General features: G+C 44.8%; 1 protein-coding gene across 6 annotated transcripts in view; it reads left to right on the top strand.

Moving 5' to 3' along the window:
* Positions 1-20,617, top strand: part of smarcd3b (SWI/SNF related BAF chromatin remodeling complex subunit D3b) — a 37,882-nt gene extending 17,265 nt beyond the window's left edge. For 2 of the 6 annotated variants that reach the window (XM_079576683.1, XM_079576684.1), the window contains exons 2-14: positions 5,681-5,883; positions 7,989-8,078; positions 9,771-9,813; positions 12,991-13,113; positions 13,197-13,322; positions 13,802-13,897; positions 15,954-16,055; positions 16,369-16,530; positions 16,614-16,711; positions 16,852-16,987; positions 17,180-17,302; positions 17,505-17,606; positions 18,572-20,617. In XM_079576683.1, coding sequence (XP_079432809.1) covers positions 5,681-5,883; positions 7,989-8,078; positions 9,771-9,813; positions 12,991-13,113; positions 13,197-13,322; positions 13,802-13,897; positions 15,954-16,055; positions 16,369-16,530; positions 16,614-16,711; positions 16,852-16,987; positions 17,180-17,302; positions 17,505-17,606; positions 18,572-18,625 — 1,458 coding nt within the window. In that variant the 3' untranslated portion in view covers positions 18,626-20,617. Of the gene's footprint in view, positions 1-40; positions 424-5,680; positions 5,884-7,988; positions 8,079-9,770; positions 9,814-12,990; positions 13,114-13,196; positions 13,323-13,801; positions 13,898-15,953; positions 16,056-16,368; positions 16,531-16,613; positions 16,712-16,851; positions 16,988-17,179; positions 17,303-17,504; positions 17,607-18,571 lie in introns of those variants that run through there. The other 4 variants (XM_079576682.1, XM_079576681.1, XM_079576686.1 and 1 more) reach the window with 4 other exon arrangements.
* Positions 20,618-21,737: the final 1,120 nt, after the last annotated feature.

The raw sequence follows: 21,737 nt of genomic DNA on the forward strand, positions 1-21,737 counted from the left end.
CCCCCCCCTTTACCTACCTACCAACCCACCCAGCCGCCGCCGCCACCCCTCCTCTCTCCGCCGCGACGTGCCGGGCTCCTGAAAGGCAGCTTGAACTCCAAAAGTGAGCCAGTACTAGACACAGTACTGCCAGGAGAGAGACTGACGGAGCTGCGAGGGAGGAGAGGGGAGAGAGAGAGAGCGAGCGAGCGAGCAGCGCGCGAAGGCAAGGGAAGGACGGGCGGGCAGTGCTGAAAAGGAGAGCACAAAGACGAGGAAAGTGGAGCAGGGGAGGGGAACCGGCGGCTGGGAGACGGGAGAGGGGAAGACAAAAGAAGGAGCGAACCGGAGGGGACCGTGCTGCAAATGGCTACGGAGGACACGGCGGGGGGAGCGAGGAAAGCCACCAAGAGCAAACTGTTTGAGTTCTTGGTCCATGGAGTGGTGAGTGGCGCTGAGCAGAGGGGGGCAGGGGGACGCGGACGCTCTGGCATGCCGTCCGTCCGTCGGGGGTTTGTGTATGCGGCAGGCAAGGCAAGGCAGCGGTGCTCGATGTGTGCCCGTCTGTCTGTGTATGTGTGTGTGCTTGGAGGAGAGAGATAACTGGCCATGTGAAGGTTACCCAGCCCCCTTGGATCGCAGAGCGAGGGATGGCTTTGGGGAGAAGTGCAGCGGCGTGGATGCAGCCGAGGCAGTGATACAAAAGGCACACAAGAGAAAAGAACGTGCGTAATTGTCTGGAATATCAAACAGCTCCTTTCGGGCTAACATAGACGCGCAGTGAGCAAAGACGTGGAGGAGAGGACAGAGCCGAGGAAGGGGGGTTTGTGACGGGTCCTCTCAAAACAACATGCTCGGAGTGTAGCCTTCCAGCCAGCCGAGCAGCAGCAGCAGCAGCGTGGTTCTGAGCGTAGTGTTGTTGTGGCTCGCTGCAAGGGGATTTTTGAACCTGTAAGGTCATACGCACGCACAGACGTAGTAGTGTAGCGGCAACAGAGGCGAACCGCAGCCCAATCACGGCAAAATCAGGCAGAACAATCGGCCCATTCACGTGAAGCCAGCGTGAAATGTCATTCCGAGTGCGGCTCGTGCGGTTAGAGGTCAGGCTACTGTTATGATAAGCGCACAATGGCCCGCTACTCATTAGCGCGCGGCTTGTTTTGGTTGCCACGGCGCAGATGGAAAGTGTAGGCTTTTCAAAGTTTGGACTTTGACATTGAGACGCGCTGTTTGAAGCTGTTGTACGTGGCTTTTAATAAATAACGCGTTAGGACTGGGGGGCGCGTTAATGAGTCAGGTCAGGGAATAAATTAACAAACGCTGGATGCATTTGAAACACGGGGGTGTTGCTTGTCACACCGATACATGACTATATATATAGTAATAGGCTGTACAATTATGCTTTGCATTTCATTTCCCGGTCTATGACTGTTAGTAGTGCTAGTAGTCGTCATAGTAGTAGGCTAGTAGTCTATTGTAGGCTACATACTGGTTTATTTATTCATCTTGCTCCTGGTAATCATCTTCTGGCATCATATTGTTTTATTCCATCCCCTTTAAAGCACACAACAGAAACAACATATACAACCTGGGTCAATTATACTGTAATATATTGTTCTCGCCTGTAAATGCCTCTGAATCAGGGCTGCACGAGGCATATTTGCAATTTATCTGACAAGAACTGAAATTGAGTGGTTTGCCATTTACATCTTAAAATCAAGAATCAGATCATTGTGCATCTTCAGAAACACGAGCAATTGAGAATAGACTGAATTGAAATGTTTGTTTGTAGAGGTGTAAATGACAGGGTTAGCAAGTTTTACACACAGTGATTCCTTTAGAGATGTGTTAAGTTAGAGTAGTGGGGCTAACCTTCCACTGCCCCCCATCTGTGTCAGAATATCCCAGCTCATATCAATTTCCTTATTGCATCCTAAACCTTACATTAGAAATGACCACCGGTGTCGCTCTATCCGCCTTAAAATCTGACCTTTGCGCTGAACCGAAGCCCTGGCGCCGCTTCCTCATCCTCAAGTGCACGCCGCCGCTTATAAGGTCACACACCGAAACTTCCCCCTTTTTTCCGCCGCTCACATCACTAATTACCAAATTTCACCGCATATTCTCCGGCTATCTCCCGCTCTAATCACTGCTCACGTCCCGACACCCGCTAGATTTATGCACTAAAACAAGATGAGCTATTGTGCGTGTGACAGGATGGGTCATTTGCAGGGGGGGGGCGAACTTGGAACCTCGTAACTGGCCCGTAGGAAACAATGGAGATGGTGATTGATGAGCTAGAGGAGCGTGTCCTCTCAACAGCCCAATTAACCTTGATGAAGCTCGGGCCGCTCCAAGCCAAATATCCCCCCCCCCACCTCTGCTTTTGCTCCCAAAGATTCAGATAGAGATGCAAGAGGAGTAATCACAATCGAATCGGAATGATCGCAATTATCGATACGCAATGCCTGCAGTTGTTTTTGGTAATATCCTCTATGCCTCGTGTCTCCAATGCGTCTTATCATGTAGAAAACCTGATAATCCGAATTGCAGTCACAGTGATTGGATATTCTTTTCAAATGTGTGGATCCGTAATCTGAAAAAGTATCCCGTCCACAGGGGATCGTATGAATGATCATTTACTCGAGCAGCTTAACAATCAAACCAAACGTTTATGAAACACAGTGGATATAATGAAACGTATTCTTATGCTTGAAGGTTTAAGTTTAAAGTTCCCAATTCCCATTTGTTGATACTCGCCTTCTTGTCAAATACAACTTCAGTCGGGCCACGAGCTCAAACCAGGTCTTTAAAATAGGGCTAAAATAGTCATGAACTCAGACTAAATCGTGAATGAACCAAGGAAAGGCCTCTTGTAATCCAGCCGACTTTAGAAATGTTTACACTCTGGGACATGGGGCTGGTTTGCTAGCGCCGATGACGTTCCTCTTCCCATATTGTTTAAATAAAGAGTATGGTCTGTTGCGGTGAGGGGAAGGTCGGAGTGTTCCAGCCTCTGTGTGTGGGAGCCTGCTGCACTGTTTGGTTGCGGCGCTGTGGTGTATAGGAGGACTGATCGGGCGGGCTGAGGGGGCTGCTCCTCTCCACTCATTATCAGGCTCATCTCCCCCCCTCTCCTAGGAGCGTTTGTCGGAGGGAGGTCAGCGAGGGTCACGGCGTGGCGGTGAGGAAAAGGCTCCCGGTCCTTCTGCGTGGGAATGGCAGATAAAAATAAAAAAAGACGACAGAATGTGACAGTGTAGATATGCGAAGATGCAAAAGTGTGGCCATTTGGGGAAGAGGAGACGCTCTGACGTTGCTGTTTGCGGATCACGAGGTCTCAGTCGGGGAGTGCTGAAAATGAATCCAATACGGTACAATCATTTGCACCATTTCTTGGAAACTTGACATTTGTTTCTTTTTCTCTCCATTTCGTTTATGTTAAAGTGAAGTCTGGAATTCTAAATGTTTTACTTTTTTTTTTTTTACGTGCGAAATCGGCCACCTGGTCTTGCATTTTAATTTTTAATTTTAAAGTTAGTAAAATTATATATAATATTCTTCCTAAAGTCTCTCCTTCCTGGATTTCAGCAACTAATCAGAGTCTAGCATCCTCCCGCTTCGACCAATGAGACAAGCTTTTCCTGTGAACCGGCCTCTCAGGTCCAATCAGGAGGGAGGGGGAGGAGCTTGATGGTTTACCTTTAGAAAATTCTGTCATTTTGCACTAACTAAGAAGCGCTTTCTGGTTAAAGAGGGGAGGGATTTGACTTTGCAAACTTACAGACTATCACTTTAAAGCACCGAAATTCCTTCTCAACTGGATTGCGACAAAATCATATCGTCCTAGCCCGAGCAAAAGAGTTCAGTCCATCTAAATGTCAAAGAAACTTGTACGTCCTTTTTTGAATTCGCTGTTTAACTTGTGCGTTAGTTTCCGAACTCCCTTCAGAAGAGCCCCCCCCACTGGATCGTCTGCAGCCCGTCCCACAGACTCGTATGTTTAGCTCAGTGTGGGATAAGTTTGGCCTCATCAAATCCCCCCGCAGCCTAACCCCCCCCCTCCCCCTTTCCATAGATGCCAGCGCGCTTCTCACATATCCGTCCACATGGCAGATAGGGTTGCTTGGCTGACTGGCAGAGCTGGGGGCACCGCGCTGGAGACGGCTCAGCGGGTCACATTATACAGCAGCAGCGGCGGCGGCGGCGGCGCACACCTTCGCTCTGGCTCTGGTGTGTGTGTGTGTGTGGATTTAGGGGAAGTTGAACCGCACTATCCTCGCCCCGTGTAGCCCTGTATAATGTATCCCTTTATGTCTCGGTTATCTGCCAGGCGGCTCGAGTTCTCTCCTTGTAACGGCAGATTCGGTGTCTCAAACTTCTTGTATATTTGTCAAAGGTAAAGTCTTTAAACCTCACCATATGCCGCTTTATCCTCTTGGTGGTGTTACGGGACACTTCCCAGTTGCCCTGATCTCCCCCCCCCCCCCCCCTCTCTCCAATGATTGCCCCACCCCCAACAGACAGACTGACTGACAGGCACGTCTGCTCGGGCTGCTTATCGAGCTGTCCCAGAGGTTATGTTATGGGTCTTCTTTCTTTTCGCCAATCTTTATCTTACTTTTTGGCACTTTTTGTGTGAATCAAGTGCCCGTGTTTGTCTAAGGAAAGCGAAGGAAAGTCTTAAGGACAGATACAATTGCAGTGTTGTGGTACAAATGCCTCCTCTGAGCTCCCTGAGTTTGGAACAAAGCAGTGAGGCGGGAGGCAGCTGTTGCGGTGGGAGTGATAGGCGCAGGTGAGAGCTCCAGTTGTTCCCAGGCATCAACACACATCACATCATGGAGCCCGAATCATCACACTGTCGCCATTGTTTGAGAGGAGGAATTGTTTATGAGAGGGGAATATGTCCTCTTCATTTTGTCAGTTTTGTGGGGGAAACAATCGGCGTGCCCTTGTCAAGAATTGCAGACGCTTACTCAGTAATACAGCCCATTTAATCAAAGTCTGGAACACCGGGTTTATGTGTGTTCGTGGATAAAGGTTATGTTTTGCAGTCTTACTACACTCGAGGGGTAGCATTGACGTCAGTGCATTACACAAAGCATGTTTGTTTGATTTCAGACCAGCTGTTTATTGATTAGTGTCACTAAAGGTTATTAAAGGTAGGAGGAGGCTGGATTAAAGTAGAACAGCAGATTCTTGAGCCAACGTAGTTATAATTACAAGCATCATGTTTGTTTATGTGTCGAAACTGCATCTGTTGAACCAAAGTCCAAAACCCACAGAAACACACAGAATCAGTGTTTCCACTTCATAAACTCATTGGCCAAACCATTAGAGACACAGTTTTGGAATGAAATCTCCAAACAGAGTATCTGGAAATGTTTTCCCTGATCACAAACCTGCCACGTTCGTCTTGTGGCTGAAAGTCCTTTCATCTGCCCAACATCAAGCGCATCCTTCTGAATATTGTCTCCACTTTTACCTTTATGGGAGTACATTGAGGTCCAGCCATCACAGAGAAATTAACCATAAACCATGTCAAAAATACAACATTCTTACGGTTACTATAGTTGCCACAATAAAATTCTTGTTGTGATGTCGTGCACTTACTGTATATCCTGCCCTGTGTGTCCATGCAGTGATTTATGCCATGAAATAAAGTAAAACAAATGTATTCTGCTGTGTTTTCCCTCAGCGTCCTGGCATGCCGTCTGGAGCGAGGATGCCCCACCAGGGCGCTCCCATGGGCCCCCCCGGCCCCCCGTACGGTGGCAGCCCGGCGGTACGGCCCGGACTGCCCTCCCCTGTGATGGAGCCCAGCCGCAAGAGGCCCGCCCCGGCAGTCCAGCAGCAGCAGCAGCAGCAGCAGCAGCAGGCAGTGCAGAACCGAGCCAGGAAGTGAGTTTCCTCGAACGCAGCACGGCATGCGGACAGCTGTTTGTCGCTTTTACATTTCATCACTACATCTGTCTCAAAAAAGAAATACCTGAAAAGGAAACTCAAACAACCGTGATAAATGTATAATGTTTGTCATGTGAACTGGCCTTGTTCGGTCGGACCCATTCACTTTTGTAATTAAATGGGTCTGCAACTTGTCGATTGAAGCCACTGAGATGAATTAAGGTTCACTTCAAAGCTCCTGTTTGAAGTGAACCTTAATCAATCTCAGTAGCTAACTAACCTAATATACTTTGCCTACTTGGATTTGCTTTTTACTTGGATTTATTGCAGTAGTCTTTTTAGTTTTACCTCTATCTAGAGTTCGGCGGATGTTCATTCCACAGAACCTCCACAGAATCTCGTTGATTTCACTCTGTGGCAAACCGTTACTACAGGACTATTTTGGTCCTTTAAAAGTTTCTCATTTGAAAAAAAAAAAATCCTAAAGCCGGGACCTTTGAGCTCCGTGCCGCTTCTCCCACTGCCTCTCTCCTTTGGTGTGTTCTCTGCTTTGAACGCGCGCTTACCTCTCCTCCATGTTCATGCCTCTCTCTCAACGTGTCTTTGTTCACCTTCTGTGCCATCCATCAATGCACTGACTCGAGCGTTTTCCTTGACTTTCGGCGGTCAGCTTCTTGGCGGACCCCGCGCACAGACCTCGTACAGGGAGAGGTGTGCGTGCGCGGCAGGTACAGGGTCATTAAAAAGCGATCGATATGCACACTCAGCGGCCTTTGTCTCATTCCCCCTCACTATCCGCAGCGCGATTGATCCGCTCGTAATTAGTCCGGCTTGTCGAACAGGTCGGGGGGGGGAAATGTTGTCCCGCTTCTCGACCCTAACCCCCTTCTATGTAGTGTCCCAGGACCCTGATCGATGATTCGTGTGTGTGTGTGTGGGTGTCCCTGCTGAACGCTCACCGCTGCCCCGTGAAAGTGCGTGTCCTCTACGCAGCGTGGCGGCGCACATCTGGTTGCCGAGGGCGACCCACCTGTGCGCGTGTCATTGAGAGCTCCTCACTTAGCGGAGCATCGCCGAGCTAAAAATAGCAGCTCGGCACAAAGTCCTGTAAAAAAAAAAAAAAAGAAAAAAAAAAAAAAGTTTGAAATGAATTAAGTTAAAGGCGCATTATGCAACTTTTTGTGTTTGAAATAAAGGTGGATGTTTGTGCGGATTTGACCTTGCGGTGACCCTGCGGCTGTATGAGCGGACGGCGTGGCGCGTTTACTTTCCATCGCAGTGGTCTCAAGGACGCTCCAGGATCAATTGTTTGGAAGGTTTTCGAACCCTCTCACCGGAAAAGCTGTGAAAACGGGACAACAAAACTATAAGAAGGAATGAGAATAAATTGAAGGAAAAGCTGCTGCACTTATTCTGTATGTGATTTCACAAAGATGGGGTCACATTTCACAGTTTCCATGACCTGTATGTGCCCCCAGATAAGATATTTCTCTTTCTTTTTTTTTTCGACGAGCAACATTTTGCCACAGTAACGTATTAAAACCTTTTAGTGTTCAGATTACCTTGTCATTCGTAGTTCACTAAAGCTATGTCTTTATCACACGGAGAAACGTTTTTTTTTTTCTCCTTTCAACCATCCATTACCAAACGACCGTGGCCCTGTTTTGACTTGTGGACACGCTGCAGTTGTTATTGGACGCCTTTAGAAAATTCACTTCAGCGGCCGCCATCTGCACCTCAGACCCCATTTACCACCAGCGCTTCATCCCACCTCGCTCCCCGTGCCCTGCCAGGCCACCCCCTGTGTCTTCCTCCGTCCATTATCAGTGTAGTGTCTGCTCGTGTGTGTGAAGCATGCTTATTATGGCTCACTCAGAAACACCGCGGAGCCTCATGTCAACAGTCCTGCAGGCCCTCCTGTAGGGTGCATGGACACACACCACCCGTGCTAGTGCCTGACTGTCGGAGTCCAGTTCACACACTTTTAGCGCACTTTCCAACACTTGCAAACAGTCCAAATCCCAAGTCCCGCCTCTCCCCTGAAATTGCGTGTGAGTGTGTGTACATTTCTAACGGTACAACCTTGAAATTTTAAATCATAGGAAGCCGGTCGGATTCCCAGGAGCCAATGAGATGCCGGCGAGGCAGATGGACATGAGAGAGCCCCAATCAGATCCCACGCTCGGATCAAAGTAGGAGTTTACTCTGCTGCATGTGCGTTTTCTCCCCCTGGCCTGAACACCCTTCAGCCGAGCCCCGGGTCCTCCCCTCACGGCTCCGTTTTGGCCAGGCGTGTGATACCCACAGAGCTGTGGACGTTTGATTCCTCAAAGGAGTGGTGCATGCTTTGGACTGGAGCATGGCATGATGGGAACAGACTGTGCCGCTAGGAGAAAGGCAGACCCCTTTAAAAGCCCTTAACAGTCGGAGCAGAATGCAGATGTGGTGATGCAGGTGTTGCTTCCCTTTGACATGCACTCCCCTGAACTAGTTGTCTTCTAGTCTTTGGCATGTGGTCTTCTGCAGCAACAATACTTTGATGTGATTGAGCCATAGATTATTCCTCACTATATAACTACATAATACCATCCTTATTCCTTAGGTTCCCCCTCTTTCTCTTTAAGTACATGTTTAGACCTGGTAAAGTCCGAACATTTTTTGTCAATAATAAATTTAACCTTTATCCACTTTACGTTGTTTTATTAAATATTTCAGCTTGTATGCTGATTCTACAAAGGGCTTTTAACCACAGGTTAAAACGGTCATTGCATGTGTAATGTTTTTCTAGTGTTGTTAAGCCAAACAATTTCTCTTGTATTAACAGAGAAAAGGTTAAGTACTGTGTTAGAAAATGTGTCTACATCTTCCCAGTATTTATTTAATTGTGCCCGCAAGTGAAGGGTGCTATGTGGAACATTAGGAACCATTTGTCAAATAGTGTTAATGACAAGAAGAACCCAGTTCAGAATGTTGACTTCTGAAGCAGGAGTTTCCTTCATTGACATTTTGAAAGTTTACAGTCTTACATTAGTCTATACAAATGTCCTCTGGTGACCTCAGCTCTGCTTTCACTAGAGGCTTCTTCTTCCAAAGCCCGCTGCCGGCTCTGCTTTAATGACCACTGCACACGTTCCACAAAGGACCTTCATAGGAGCACAGGCTGTGTCTGCTCTGGGCACAACCTTCTGCATGTCGACTCTACTTAATACCACTGTGGTAGTGTGTGGTTTGGTCACTTTGGGATCACATGACCACATGCATCCAACACAGGTGGCTGCGATGCATACCAAGTGGTCCGCTGGTGGAGCAGAAAGCACACCAGCAGTTTGTGCAGTATGTCGTTCTCAAAGAAAATTAACCACAATGTTTTGCTTGTTTTGCAAGCCACTCTCACAGTATGCCTGATCACACAAAGCTTTAGAAAATGAATTATTGAAACAACCCAGCGTCTCTTACGCAGCTTTTAGTCTTGGCCTTGATGGTAAGTATTACAACAAACTAATATTGTGTGATAGTCGTCAATAAACACATTGGCACATTCATAGTAAATCTAATAAATCCTAAAAGCGCCCGAGATGCGATGTGTGATGTGACATTTTTTTGGCCATTGGAGGCGGCTCTCTCCTTCAGGTACACTGCTGTATTTGAGAACACCAGACAAACACATGCGCACTCACTCACACACACACACACACACACACACACACACACACACACACGCACACACACACGCACACACACACACACACGCACACAGCTGGGGTGCTGGGGTGCTGGATATGGCCCAGCATTTTAGCAGATGGCCTGGGTGCTACGCTATCAGTCACCATAGTAACATGCTCTCTTTTTCCTCTTTCTCTCTGTCTTTCTCCCCGTCTCTCTAGTGCTAAGAGAAGGAAAATGGCAGACAAGATTCTTCCGCAAAGGGTGAGGCTGCATATTTTTTACCTTTGTTGTTGTTGATGTTTTTGATGTGTGTCATTATTGTTTTTTGCGCGCGGCGTAGCAGAACATTGCCAGTCAGGGGGGCCGCTAGTTTCCGTGCCGCGGAGGGCCATATAATCAGACGCAGAATAACAAGAAGGTATGGGGAATATTTTTTTTGGAGGGGACAAGAAAATTGACCAAGACCTGAACTCGGGATTTTTTTTTACGATATTGCGTTGGGTCGGGTAGCTCTGCATTGTGGAATAATTCTGCAATTTTGGCCAATACCGTGAGAACACAAGGCATCCAAAAGCTTATCCCCCTTGCTCTAGCCCAGACAGGATAGATAGCGTTGGCTTGGGGGCGCCACTCCACTATAATGAGTCACGGACAGGGAATGTCTGCCACACGGCTCTCTTGTCTGCTTGGCACCTTGGCCCGCCGAAAACCAGCGAGATAGATATTGGAAAGCCATGAGAGGGGGAACAATAAAGGTGGCCGTTTATGTGAGAAAAAAATGAAATAAGAAGAGCACAGAGCCCTTGATGCTGGGGACGACTTTTCATGGGCTAGGATAATGTGAGTATTGGCTGCATCCCATTGGAGTCCCCTCGTGCTGGGACGGAGTATATAGACCTGCCGTATTATGATGGACCGGGGCTATAGCTTAGGGACGTTCGCGGCTCCCCTCCAGCGCCCCGGCGAGGAAGTCATAATAAGAGGGCTGTGGAGAAAAATGATCTGTCAGGCAGCGCAGCAGCAATCTCACACACTTTATTTTAGCGCGAGTCACATCAGTCACCGCGGGTCTAAGCGCTGTGGCCATTGTCGTATTATCATTATGGATGTACAGTGCAGGCGCATGGCAGCAGCTGGTTTCAAAGTGATATTAAAAACAAAAATGACAGACTGTTTTCTTATTGGTTAATGGGAAATTGCTGTTCAAATCATGCAGTCTATAAAAAGGGAGGTAGAATTAAATACACTCTCATCAAAATTGTACTTTGAACGGTTGCAGCTTAAGACTTTATTCATTTAATTCATTTAATTCATTAGTCTTAATTTGATTTGATTATGATATTTTCTGAGGTGATACTTGCTCTGCCTGTGTCTATTTAGTGCAGTGGTTCTCAATTGGGGGGCTGTGACCCAAATGTGGGTCGTGGAACCATTTCTTTCGCTGTTTTCTAAAAACTCTAAAAACTCCTGAGTTTTTTATATGTTTAGAATAGTGTTCCTGTTATAAACATATTATTATTAAAGGAATTTGGCTAAAATCAAATTAAAGTGATTTCAGACTGGCATTAACTCTACGTTTCTTGGAAAATAATGACAATACCAACTGCACAATTTTGTCAAAAATATTTAAAAGTTGCCTGTCGTGTCCAATGTGCTTTTGATGGAGAAGTCTGTGGATAAGAAATAACACTCATAGTTAGTGGTTGTGTGAAGCCATTTATCTTTTTAAATCATAATGACAAAAGAAGCAACCCTGATCGAAAGTTTACATACCCCACTTAATACCGTGTTTTGCCCCTTTAACCTCAATGACAGCTTCGATTCTTTTGTGGTAATTGTGGTTGGGTCTCTTTATTTCCTCGAATTACAAAACTGACCATTCTTTTTAGGAAAAAGCCTCCAGTTCCTGTACATTCCGGAGCTGTCTTGCATGAACTGCACGTTTGAGATCTCCCCAGAGTGGCTCAATGATGTTGAGGAGACTGAGCTGGCCACTCCAGAACCTTCACTTTATTCTGCTGTAGCCAATGAGAGGTCGACATGGCCGTGTGCTTTGGATCGTTGTCATGTTGGAACGTCCAAGTGCGTCCCATGTGCAGCTTCCAGGCTGATGAGCGACACTTTTCCTCCAGCATTCTTTTATAACATGCTGCATTCATCCTGAAATCAGTTTTGACCAAGTTTCCTGTAGCTCACACATCTTCAAAACATCAGTGATCCAACTCCGTGTTTCACTGTAGGACTGGTGCACCGTTCATCACAGGCCTTGTTGACTCCTCCAAATGTAACTTTTATGATTATGGCCAAAAAGTCCCATTTTAGTTTCAACATTCTAAATGACATTATTTGAGAATAGTTGAGGCTTGTCTCTGTGCTGCTTGGCATATTGTGCGTTTGTGGCATTTGTAAAGTAATGGCTTTGCTCTGGTGACTTGGCCTTGCAGCACATTTTTCCTCAAGTGCCTCCTTATTGTGCTTCTTGAAACAGCTACTCAACTATTTCTTTTCAAGAGTCCTGTTTTTCAGCTAAAGTTATCTCTTAGTTTTTTTTTTCATCCACAATTTTCCTGCCAGTTACTGATTTTTTTTGTTGATTTGACCTGACCAAGGTTTGGTTTTAACAACTGCTGATTAATACTCTCAGTACCTTGGATATCTTTCCCATTATATACAGTTCAACTACTTTTTCTCGCCGATCCTTTGACAATTCTTTTGCTTTTCCAATGACTCAGAAACGTCACTGGATGAAAGATGCAAGTGTCTGTCAGGAGCCCAAAAACTCACTGACCTTTTATACACACACAATAATTACAAACACAGGTCACAGGTGAGGATTATTACCTTTAGTAGCCATTCGAACCCGTTTGTGTCCACTTGAGTGCATATTATCAGGCCAAGATCACCAGGGTATGTAAACTTTTGATCAGGGTCATTCTGGTAGTTTCTTTTGTCATTATGATTTAAAAAGAAAACCGTCAGTTGTTTCACCATAAATGGCTTCACACAACCATTAACCATGAGTGAAAAAACAGGTTGTTATCATTCATTTTCTCTGAAAAATGGCCAAAAAAATAAAAAATTCTGCCAGGGTATGTAAAGTTGTAATTCCTTTTTGGGTCAGGGCTCTTTATCCCAGGATTATGGTGGGTCCTGACATCATACCAGTCGAGAACCACTGATTTAGTGCCACAATATTATCACTATGTGCCACTAATGGAACAGCCTTTCTATGGGTTGCAAATACCTTTACGGAATTGAAATGCCATGTACGATTTAAAATGCTCAAGGTTTAATTATTGAAGAAAAGAAATCCCAGGAATGCTTACAGAATACGTTGAGAAAAGGATAGTGCCGTCTGCTACGTTGTGTCACATTTTCCTGCATAAGTAGAGTGAAAGACTGCTCATTTCAATATATACGTGTTTCTGCTTGTTTTAGATCCGTGAGCTGGTCCCTGAATCGCAGGCGTACATGGACCTGCTGGCCTTCGAGCGCAAGCTGGACCAGACCATCATGCGCAAGCGGGTGGACATCCAGGAGGCCCTCAAGAGGCCCATGAAAGTAAGGGAAATGTACAGCGGCTTATCATTACCCCGGCTGAGACGCCTCTTTAAACACTGGTGCCCTCTCTCCCCTTGTGCCAGCAGCAAAAGCGCAAACTTCGGTTGTACATCTCGAACACCTTTAACCCGGCCAGGCCCGACGCTGACGACTCTGACGGCAGTATTGCATCGTGGGAACTGCGGGTGGAGGGGAAATTGCTGGACGATGTGAGTACTTTTTATTTTTTCCTTTTTTTACATATCCAAATGTACAGCAAAATGCAGAAGTGATCCGGATGCTAAACAACAATACAATATCCCCCACTTTGAATAGCCTGCATTTTTGTTTGTTTATTGAATTCAAGCAGAAACGTACCCAGATAAGCTGAGCTCAACTGACAGAATGATATTATGAGGAGTTTGTGTGGAGATCAGTGAAGCATGAAACACAATGATCTTACAGCGTTTGTCTTTGTAAAGCGCTCTGATGTCGGCGCACTGTGAGGTAAGGCTGTCATTTGAGCAGTCGGAAACATTTTCGCAGACCACAAATATTTCTGCTCGGCTTCAGAGGAAGTGGACCCTGAGAATGTCTTGCTCGTCTTACTCAGCCTTTTTCGGGGCTTTGGTGACTAATACTTCAATGGGAAGAGCCATTTAAAATAGTGTTGTTTCTCATTAGCTCATCCTTGGTGTTTCTGTTACAGCCTGGGAAGCAAAAGAAGAAGTTTTCCTCCTTCTTCAAGAGCCTGGTGATCGAGCTGGACAAAGACTTGTACGGCCCTGACAACCACCTGGTGGAGGTAAGCGCCGCCATGGCACTGATAACACTGATAACACTGATAACGCTGCTGAACTTTTCACCCCGGAGTAACTGATGTGTCCTTCAAAACAAAGTTTAAGTTACTTTTATGTGAATAATTCAATTTTGGATAACAACTGCTGCTTTTAACACAACAAGGCTTTCACCTGCAGTGGAGAGTGCTTCAAAGAGTTTACTCATTAAAACCAAGCATTAGTCACCCTTCGCTTTGTGTTTGACAAAGATGTTTTTACTGAAAAACCCACTTTCGGATGTTATCGAATGAAAAGCATGACTTCTCAAGGTTTCCTTTTTTAACAGTGAGTTTCAGAGCAGCTCTCAGCTGCTCCGCTCTAAATGATTTCCATCAAGAATGCTCTCTGCCTTGAAGCACAATCAGTGCTTAATCAGTTTTCAGTCACTCTCTGGTTGGAGAAAGCATTAGGGGCACTACGAGTCACATCTCAATACTGGAGAAACAAAGTAGTCACACTCTATTTTACCAAATACACTACAATCTGCAATGCAGTAATTCTTTAACAATTATTACAATCGTAATTTATTTCAATTATAAATATAAATAATTATTTCAATTGTTGTTGTTTTTTAATTCTCTTCTGAGTTTCTGAGCAGCTCTCAACAATCATTGAAATAAAACCCAATAATGTAGTTCAAAACAATCATAGATGATTGAACACAAAAGCCCCCTTTCCATAGGAGCGGACCAGTTCAGTTCACTTGAGACCGGTTCATTTAGGCAGGTTTGGTAAAGTGGTCTGGGTCAGTATGGGAGTGGTCAAGGACATTAGGCATGTGACAGACTCATATCACTCTGCTTCAAAACACCTTTGTTTATGTGACATTTGGCCATTAGGTGGGGCAGAGCACTCATCTACAAGACTTGTAATTAGTCAATATTACGTCTTTTACTTGTGTGAACATCGATAGGAAAAAAATATATGTAAATGTTTTCCAAAACTAATCAATAAAATAGACTCTAATACAGCCTGCCTTTATTTGTTTCTTCCAAGCCTATACCAGCACTGGTAAGTCTATATTTTATTTCCTTATTTGAGCAGTTGGGTTTTTAAACACCAGGTTAACAGTTACTGAGAAAAAAGAAAAGAAAACACAATTCTGCCCAAAATGAGTAGGCTTATTGTGTATTATTGTATTCGCATAAAAATTAGGCATTTAGGCTATGTGTAGAGATGGCCAAAATGGTGAAGAGAAAGATAACTTTGAACATGCAAGTGACTACTGACTGTCAAAAGCCTGACCAATCAGCATGGTGACACGTCCCCCTCCCCTTTCCCCCCAAACCGGTCCGGTCGGCAAACCGATCCAGACCCCAGGGCTGAAGTGGTCCGGGGCTGGAGCGGTTTGGACCCCCCTTTGGGAGCGGAGCGGTTCACTTTTGGCTGTGGAAACACCCGCAAAACGCTCCGGTCCGCTCCGGTCCGTTCCGGTCCGCTCCTATGGAAATGCCCCATAGCCCTCTTGTGGTCAAAAGTGTACACGTTTTTGTGCACCGCATGTATTTCACAGGCAAAATTCGCAACAGTCTAAAAAGTGTCGTATATTCAGATTGACATTATTACTTTATAGTTTTGTCTCTGGTACAAATTCTAAAATTGAAATGATACAAATAATGCACCTATATTGTTATGTGCAAGTGTGACGACTCATTTAATTTTACAAACATGGACTTACACAGGAGACCTCTTTGTACGTACTGTAAAACGTCTTCTTTAAAAGAGCACTACATCATGTATAATGCATTCATACTATTATTTTACACCTACACGATTCACATTCGATATGTGGGCGCGGTGTTGGACAACATTCCTTCGCAAACGCGTTGAGATAATTGATTTCAGTACAAAGCTAATAGAGCCATCTTCATGTTGTCTTTGTGTCTGAGCATCATTTCATTAGCGGCACTAATAAAGTGTGAAACAAAGTGTGAAGCGAGCAGCATGACCAGCATAAGTGGAGCCAGCTGCAGTTACGAGCGTGCGTCCTGACTTCCTGCTGTTCTGTGATTGGTCATTTAGTGGCACCGCACGCCCACGACCCAGGAGACGGACGGCTTCCAGGTGAAGCGGCCCGGAGACGTGAGCGTACGCTGCACTCTGCTGCTCATGCTGGACTACCAGGTGAGGAGAATGAATGTATTATGGAAATGTCTGCCTCTATTTGAGAGTGGCCCTCTTTTCGCCTTGAAGTTAAAGGCTAATTTAATGCTAGTAAATGGTAAAATATCACAACACACTCAACTGGACGTTTATTTTTCTTCTGATTTTGAAATCTTTACCTTAAAATGTGGACAGGAAGTGGTCGCTACCTTCCACTGGCCAACAGGAAGTTAGCTTACCCAAACATTAAAGGATATTTCAGGCCCCATTTGCCCAAAGACGATAAGGCCCGCGGTGATATAAACCAGTGCAGTAACAGCGTGTGCCTGTGCAGCCCCCACAGTTTAAACTGGACCCCCGCCTGGCCCGCCTCCTCGGGATCCACACACAGACCCGCTCCTGCATCATCCAGGCGCTCTGGCAATACGTCAAGACCAACAAGCTCCAGGACTCCCACGACAAGGAGTACATCAACTGTGACAAATACTTCCAACAGGTAGGGGAGTACTCGGTGCGACTGCGGTGCTTACAATTAAAAATGACTGCCCGTTTTGATGTGTTTGTTCTTTGCCTTTTCAGATTTTTGACTGTCCCCGGCTCAAGTTTTCCGAAATCCCTCAGCGTCTCACCAACCTCCTGTTGCCTCCAGACCCCATTGTTATCAACCATGTTATCAGGTAGGCCCCGGTTTGAGAGTCACTGTACGGCCATGATTTCTGTTTCTGCTTAATGTGAAGGAAACGTATGTAGCCGTCTAATTAAATTCCAAGCATTTCTAAGCTCTAATCTTATACTTACGCTCTTGCCTTGTTCTCAGCGTTGACCCCAATGACCAGAAGAAGACGGCCTGTTACGACATCGACGTGGAGGTGGAGGACCCCCTGAAGAGCCAGATGAGCAGCTTCCTCCTGTCCACAGCCAACCAGCAGGAAATCGCCTCCCTCGACAACAAGGTGAGGCCTCCATCTTTACCTTTTACATGAGGTTATTACATTGTCACGCACAAATTTGTAGTTTGTCCGTAGTAATTATTGACTTGATGTGTTGAGTAGTAGTTTAGTAAATACCAGCCGTTTTCCCAATGTAAAAACCTACAGTCTTTCTTCATTGAAAGTAATTTTTTCCTTTTTTTCCCTCTCTCCTAGATTCATGAGACCATCGAGTCCATCAACCAGCTGAAAATCCAGAGGGACTTCATGCTTAGTTTCTCCCGAGATCCCAAGGGCTACATCCAAGACTGGCTCAAATCCCAAAGCAGGGACCTTAAGGTTACTATTAATACATGCACACATGCTCGCCACTTCCCTCGCAGCGTCTTTGTCAAACCACTCCATATGTCTGCCGTTTTTTTTTAAGGGAAAAGATAACAGCAATGACAACAGTCTGCATGCTCTAATTGATATCTGTAATTAGAGGCGTTGCTATAAAAAGTGCCGTGGATGGTGAATGTGCCCTCTTTGTCGTTTGTAGTTAATGACAGATGTGGTGGGGAACCCAGAGGAGGAGCGCAGGGCGGCGTTCTACCACGAGCCCTGGTCCCAAGAGGCCGTCAGCCGCTATTTCTACTGCAAGGTGAGGGAGTGACACCTCCAGATCCCTTCGCGCTGCGCTTAAATACATGTCTGCGCTCCAGTCTGTTGCTCTACAGCTCATTTCTCGATTGATAAGACTGCACCGAACCAATTTCACACACACCCAGACAAAGCTGCTAAATGTGTTGTTGACGTTGTTGATTTGATCCCTGTTTTTAAGAACGTTTATATTTTACACTCTGACGACAACTTTACTTAAGTCGGAGTATTTTGGATTCTAAGTTTCTTTTCTGTTCCTTTTAGTTAACAAATGAAATTAATTACTAGGACTACCCATTTGTTATGTTTCACGGCATGTTTAATTTCTAATTTCAATCCCATTTTTGGATTATTAGGCAGTAATTTTGTATTATTTTCATTGTTAGACCAACTGTATTTGCTGCAGAGTTGGTCAAAGTACTTCTCATGTTCATTACTTGAGTAAAAGTTCAGATACTACAGGTCAAATGTTATCCCGATAAAAGTTAACGTTACAGTCAAATTACCACTTAAGTGAAAGTTCTTGCTATGGAAAAAGTATAAATCTTTTTAAATAAGTGTTAGACTTATTTCTTTCCTTGTTTTGAGTCAGTAGCATTTGAATGCCTGCACAGCGCCACCTACTGTTCATGCAGGGTACATTATTGTGCTTTTAAAATGAACAAAACAAATGGCCATTTATAGAAATGTGTGCTTTTCTAGAAATGTACATACTATATAGGTAAAGTATACATCCTTAAAAAACTCTACTAAATACAGTACTTAAGTAAGCTGACTTTGTTACTGACCACCTCTGGCCGCAGTTAATCGTATCCAATTATTATATAACATGATAACCTTTCACTCTCACCACCATCACATATTAGAGGCACTTTTGAGACAGAAAGTCGCCTCGAAATGCAGTTTGGTGGTAGAGGGATCCACATAGCACGAGGAGCTCATGATTCATGGTGTTTCCCCCGACAGATCCAGCAGAGGAGGCAAGAGCTGGAACAGGCCTTGGCGGTCCGCAACACTTAAGCAAAAAAAAACCTGGTCTTCTTCTCCAAACAAGTCACCGACGAGGAGTCACAACCTACATCGATACATGGGAAACCTAACAAGCAGGACTTTCGGAACGCCATTACCTTTTGCATGGAACCGGCTGCGAGGTTAAAACATTTGACCTTTCAGCGCATCGTGAGACTCACTGCCTAAAAAAAAAAAAAATGTCTTCTTGTCACTCATGTAAATACAACACACTGTTTAATGAAAACTCTCCCAGTCATCTCCACATGTATAGGCCTTTTCCACTAGCACCAGCTCTACTCCAAATGGGGCGGAGTCCTTGTGCCACCACCCAAAACAGGGAATAACAATAACACTAACAATCTTAGGAGTTTTGAAGGCACAATCCGGAGCTCTCATTTACCGCCGTGAAATATTAAAACACCCATGCTTTGCGTTTCTGTTGGCTGTCATCCCTCTCTTGTGGCAAATCCGCAACCAAGCGGCTTTTGATGTCACATTTAGTATAAATTCAGCTCGATATAGCCCAAAGGGGGAAGGCGGTATGAAAAAACGACTAAGGTGTGAGTTGCTAGAAGTTGTTCGAGAGAAGTAGAGCTTCGCCTGTACCAGTGGAAAAGGCCTACTTCCTGTACCGTCTTTGTACGTAATTACACTGTTTTTTTAATCAAATGAGGTGCGAAGACAAGTGCAACTGGGTGTGTAATTTTCCTCATTCCCTCATGAAGGGAATAGGTTGGGTTGAGATTGATTATTTACACCAGCAAAGTCGAGATTACAGTCTGGCACGTCGGGTCACGGGGAACGAACTGGAGCTATCTATAAACCTGAGGTGTGGATGCTTTTACAGTTTCTCGCGGCGTGAGAGCAAACCAGCTGTCGGATCATAGTTAATAACTGTTTCCAACAGGGCTGCGAGATTTTTGGGAGAAAAAATATCGAAATGCAGCCTTTCTGAGATGTAGTGTTAGCGATCCTCGTTTTACAATCATTTAAACGTGTCCAATAGCATTAAATACATGGGGATACCTAAAATATGACACGTCTAAACTACATTAAAGGCAGGTTACGAACATAATAAAACCACATAGAGACGACTTACAAAGGTAGAACTGCCTAAATGATTGCAGTCTTCCGTTCTAAAATGCTGTTTTCGATTTAATTCCTGATAACTGTGCAGCCCACATTTCTAATGCCAGTATTGCCAAGTGCACAGCTTTACTACTAGTTTCAATGAAGGAATAGCTCATGTTTGAAGGATAAACATTTGGGAGATTTTTGAGATTTCGTTTAGTGTCTAAATAACTCACTGCCTCTTCCTTAATGTGTAGTATTTAAATGTACTGACAGTGTTACCAAAGGTTGCAACAAAGAAGAGAACGCAGATAAAATGGGCAGCGTGTAGGTTTGGGTTCAGTAGAAATTGCCTTTGCGCATCTTCCTTTCGTGTGTAGCATACGGATTAGTAAACCCAAATAATCGAAATTAGACCTCGTCCAATCAACTCTTGGCAATTTGTAATGTATTCCGATCTACATTTGTCCATTTTTACTGCTTTTTTTTTGTTACTTTTTTTCTAGAGATGTGAATGTAAATAGTTTTTTGCTCCTCTTAAGAGGGCCAGCTGTACAATATTCAACAAGACTATCTGTGTGTTTGTTTTGTGGGTCTGGGGAGGGGGGGCTGAGTGATATGCTGTAGAATAGGGAACTACTCCATGCCCTTTGAATAGGTTGCGTTCACGTGATATTGTAAAAAAAAAAAAAAAAGAAGAAGAAGAAGAATCATAGCTTAAAGCCGCACAGTGTAACATTTCACCCAGGGCGAAAAATACCTTTAAAAAAGAAACGTGCTTCAGAACTGACTGGTGACTTTGCCGGGAGCGGGACATCACCAGCTCGTCTCCGTGTTGCTGCGTTGCTCTGATTGTAGACAAATAAGAGCTTCAAATACTTTGGGTTCACTTCCAAATGATTTATTTTGATAATCCACTGTAAAAAACAATGTCATTGTCAGTTTCTGTCTGAGCATTAGAAGCGCGTTGGGTATTGCTGGCACGTCTGTGTCAATGTGACATTGCGTCATAGGCATAAACGGAGAATGTTCCGCAGCATGGCTTTAATATGGAGGTGGAGGGCAGCCACGAATTCTTCTAGAACTTCCTATGACATATAACAGATGCTTTGACCTGTTTTATGGTTAATGTCTCTGTTAGTATTGGGCCTCCTGACCTGAAACCTAAAATTGCACAGTTTAATGTCTTATTGGTCAGTGGAAATGAACAACAGCCATTTTCGTTTCCTCTAAAGCTTCAAAATGGTGTGATTGATTGTTAACGGTTCAGTTTGAAGACCCAATCTCTAACAAATAATCATTTTCTGTTTGTAAGGTTTGCCCTACATCTGAAATTGCAACATCTTATTTTACATTAGAATGTGAGCTCAACCTTTGTATTCTCACTGGGATGGGAGTGTTCCTCTGTGTACTCTCCAGGCTTGGGTCTCCTTTTCTCGACCCAGCCTCCTGTCTGTCAAAAGCTCCAAGCTGTAACAAAATAACACTTGTTTCCAATAGAGTAACTGTTCCACATTCTCTGATCACCTTACACTTTTGTACGACTTGTGTGTATATGTTGTATTGTCTCATAAGAGTTTTTCGATCGCTCGTGGAGTCAGCTCTATAGACGGGACCTCACCTCGCGGGAGGGGTGGGGTTTTTTTTGCACTGTGCTGTCGCTCTTTTCTCCTAAGACCCAATGAATTCATGAAGACCTATGCATGTTCTATAGACATCCGACACACCTGACAACGCAGTATGTGTAAATAAATAGTAATAAGTCTGGCACTGCTGCCGGTGAAAGAAGACCCATCGAATGCCTTCTTCTGGACTTTTGCCAAAAATGAAAACACCTACCAGCAGTTATGAGTAGGAGAGGATTTTTGTGTGTTTGAACAGTTTCTTTTTTTATGACTAACTAATACAAAAATCTAGATTCAGTCAGTAATGATATTGTTTGTGTGTCCAGGGCATTAACATGCTCCGCTAGCACCCTCTTGTGGAGGAAAAGATGAACTGTGGCAGATCGGCAGACTGTTACTACATCTGTGTCCAACTTTTTGCATGT

The sequence above is a fragment of the Gobius niger genome, assembly GCF_951799975.1.
Source record: "Gobius niger genome assembly, chromosome: 18".
NCBI lineage: Eukaryota > Metazoa > Chordata > Actinopteri > Gobiiformes > Gobiidae > Gobius > Gobius niger.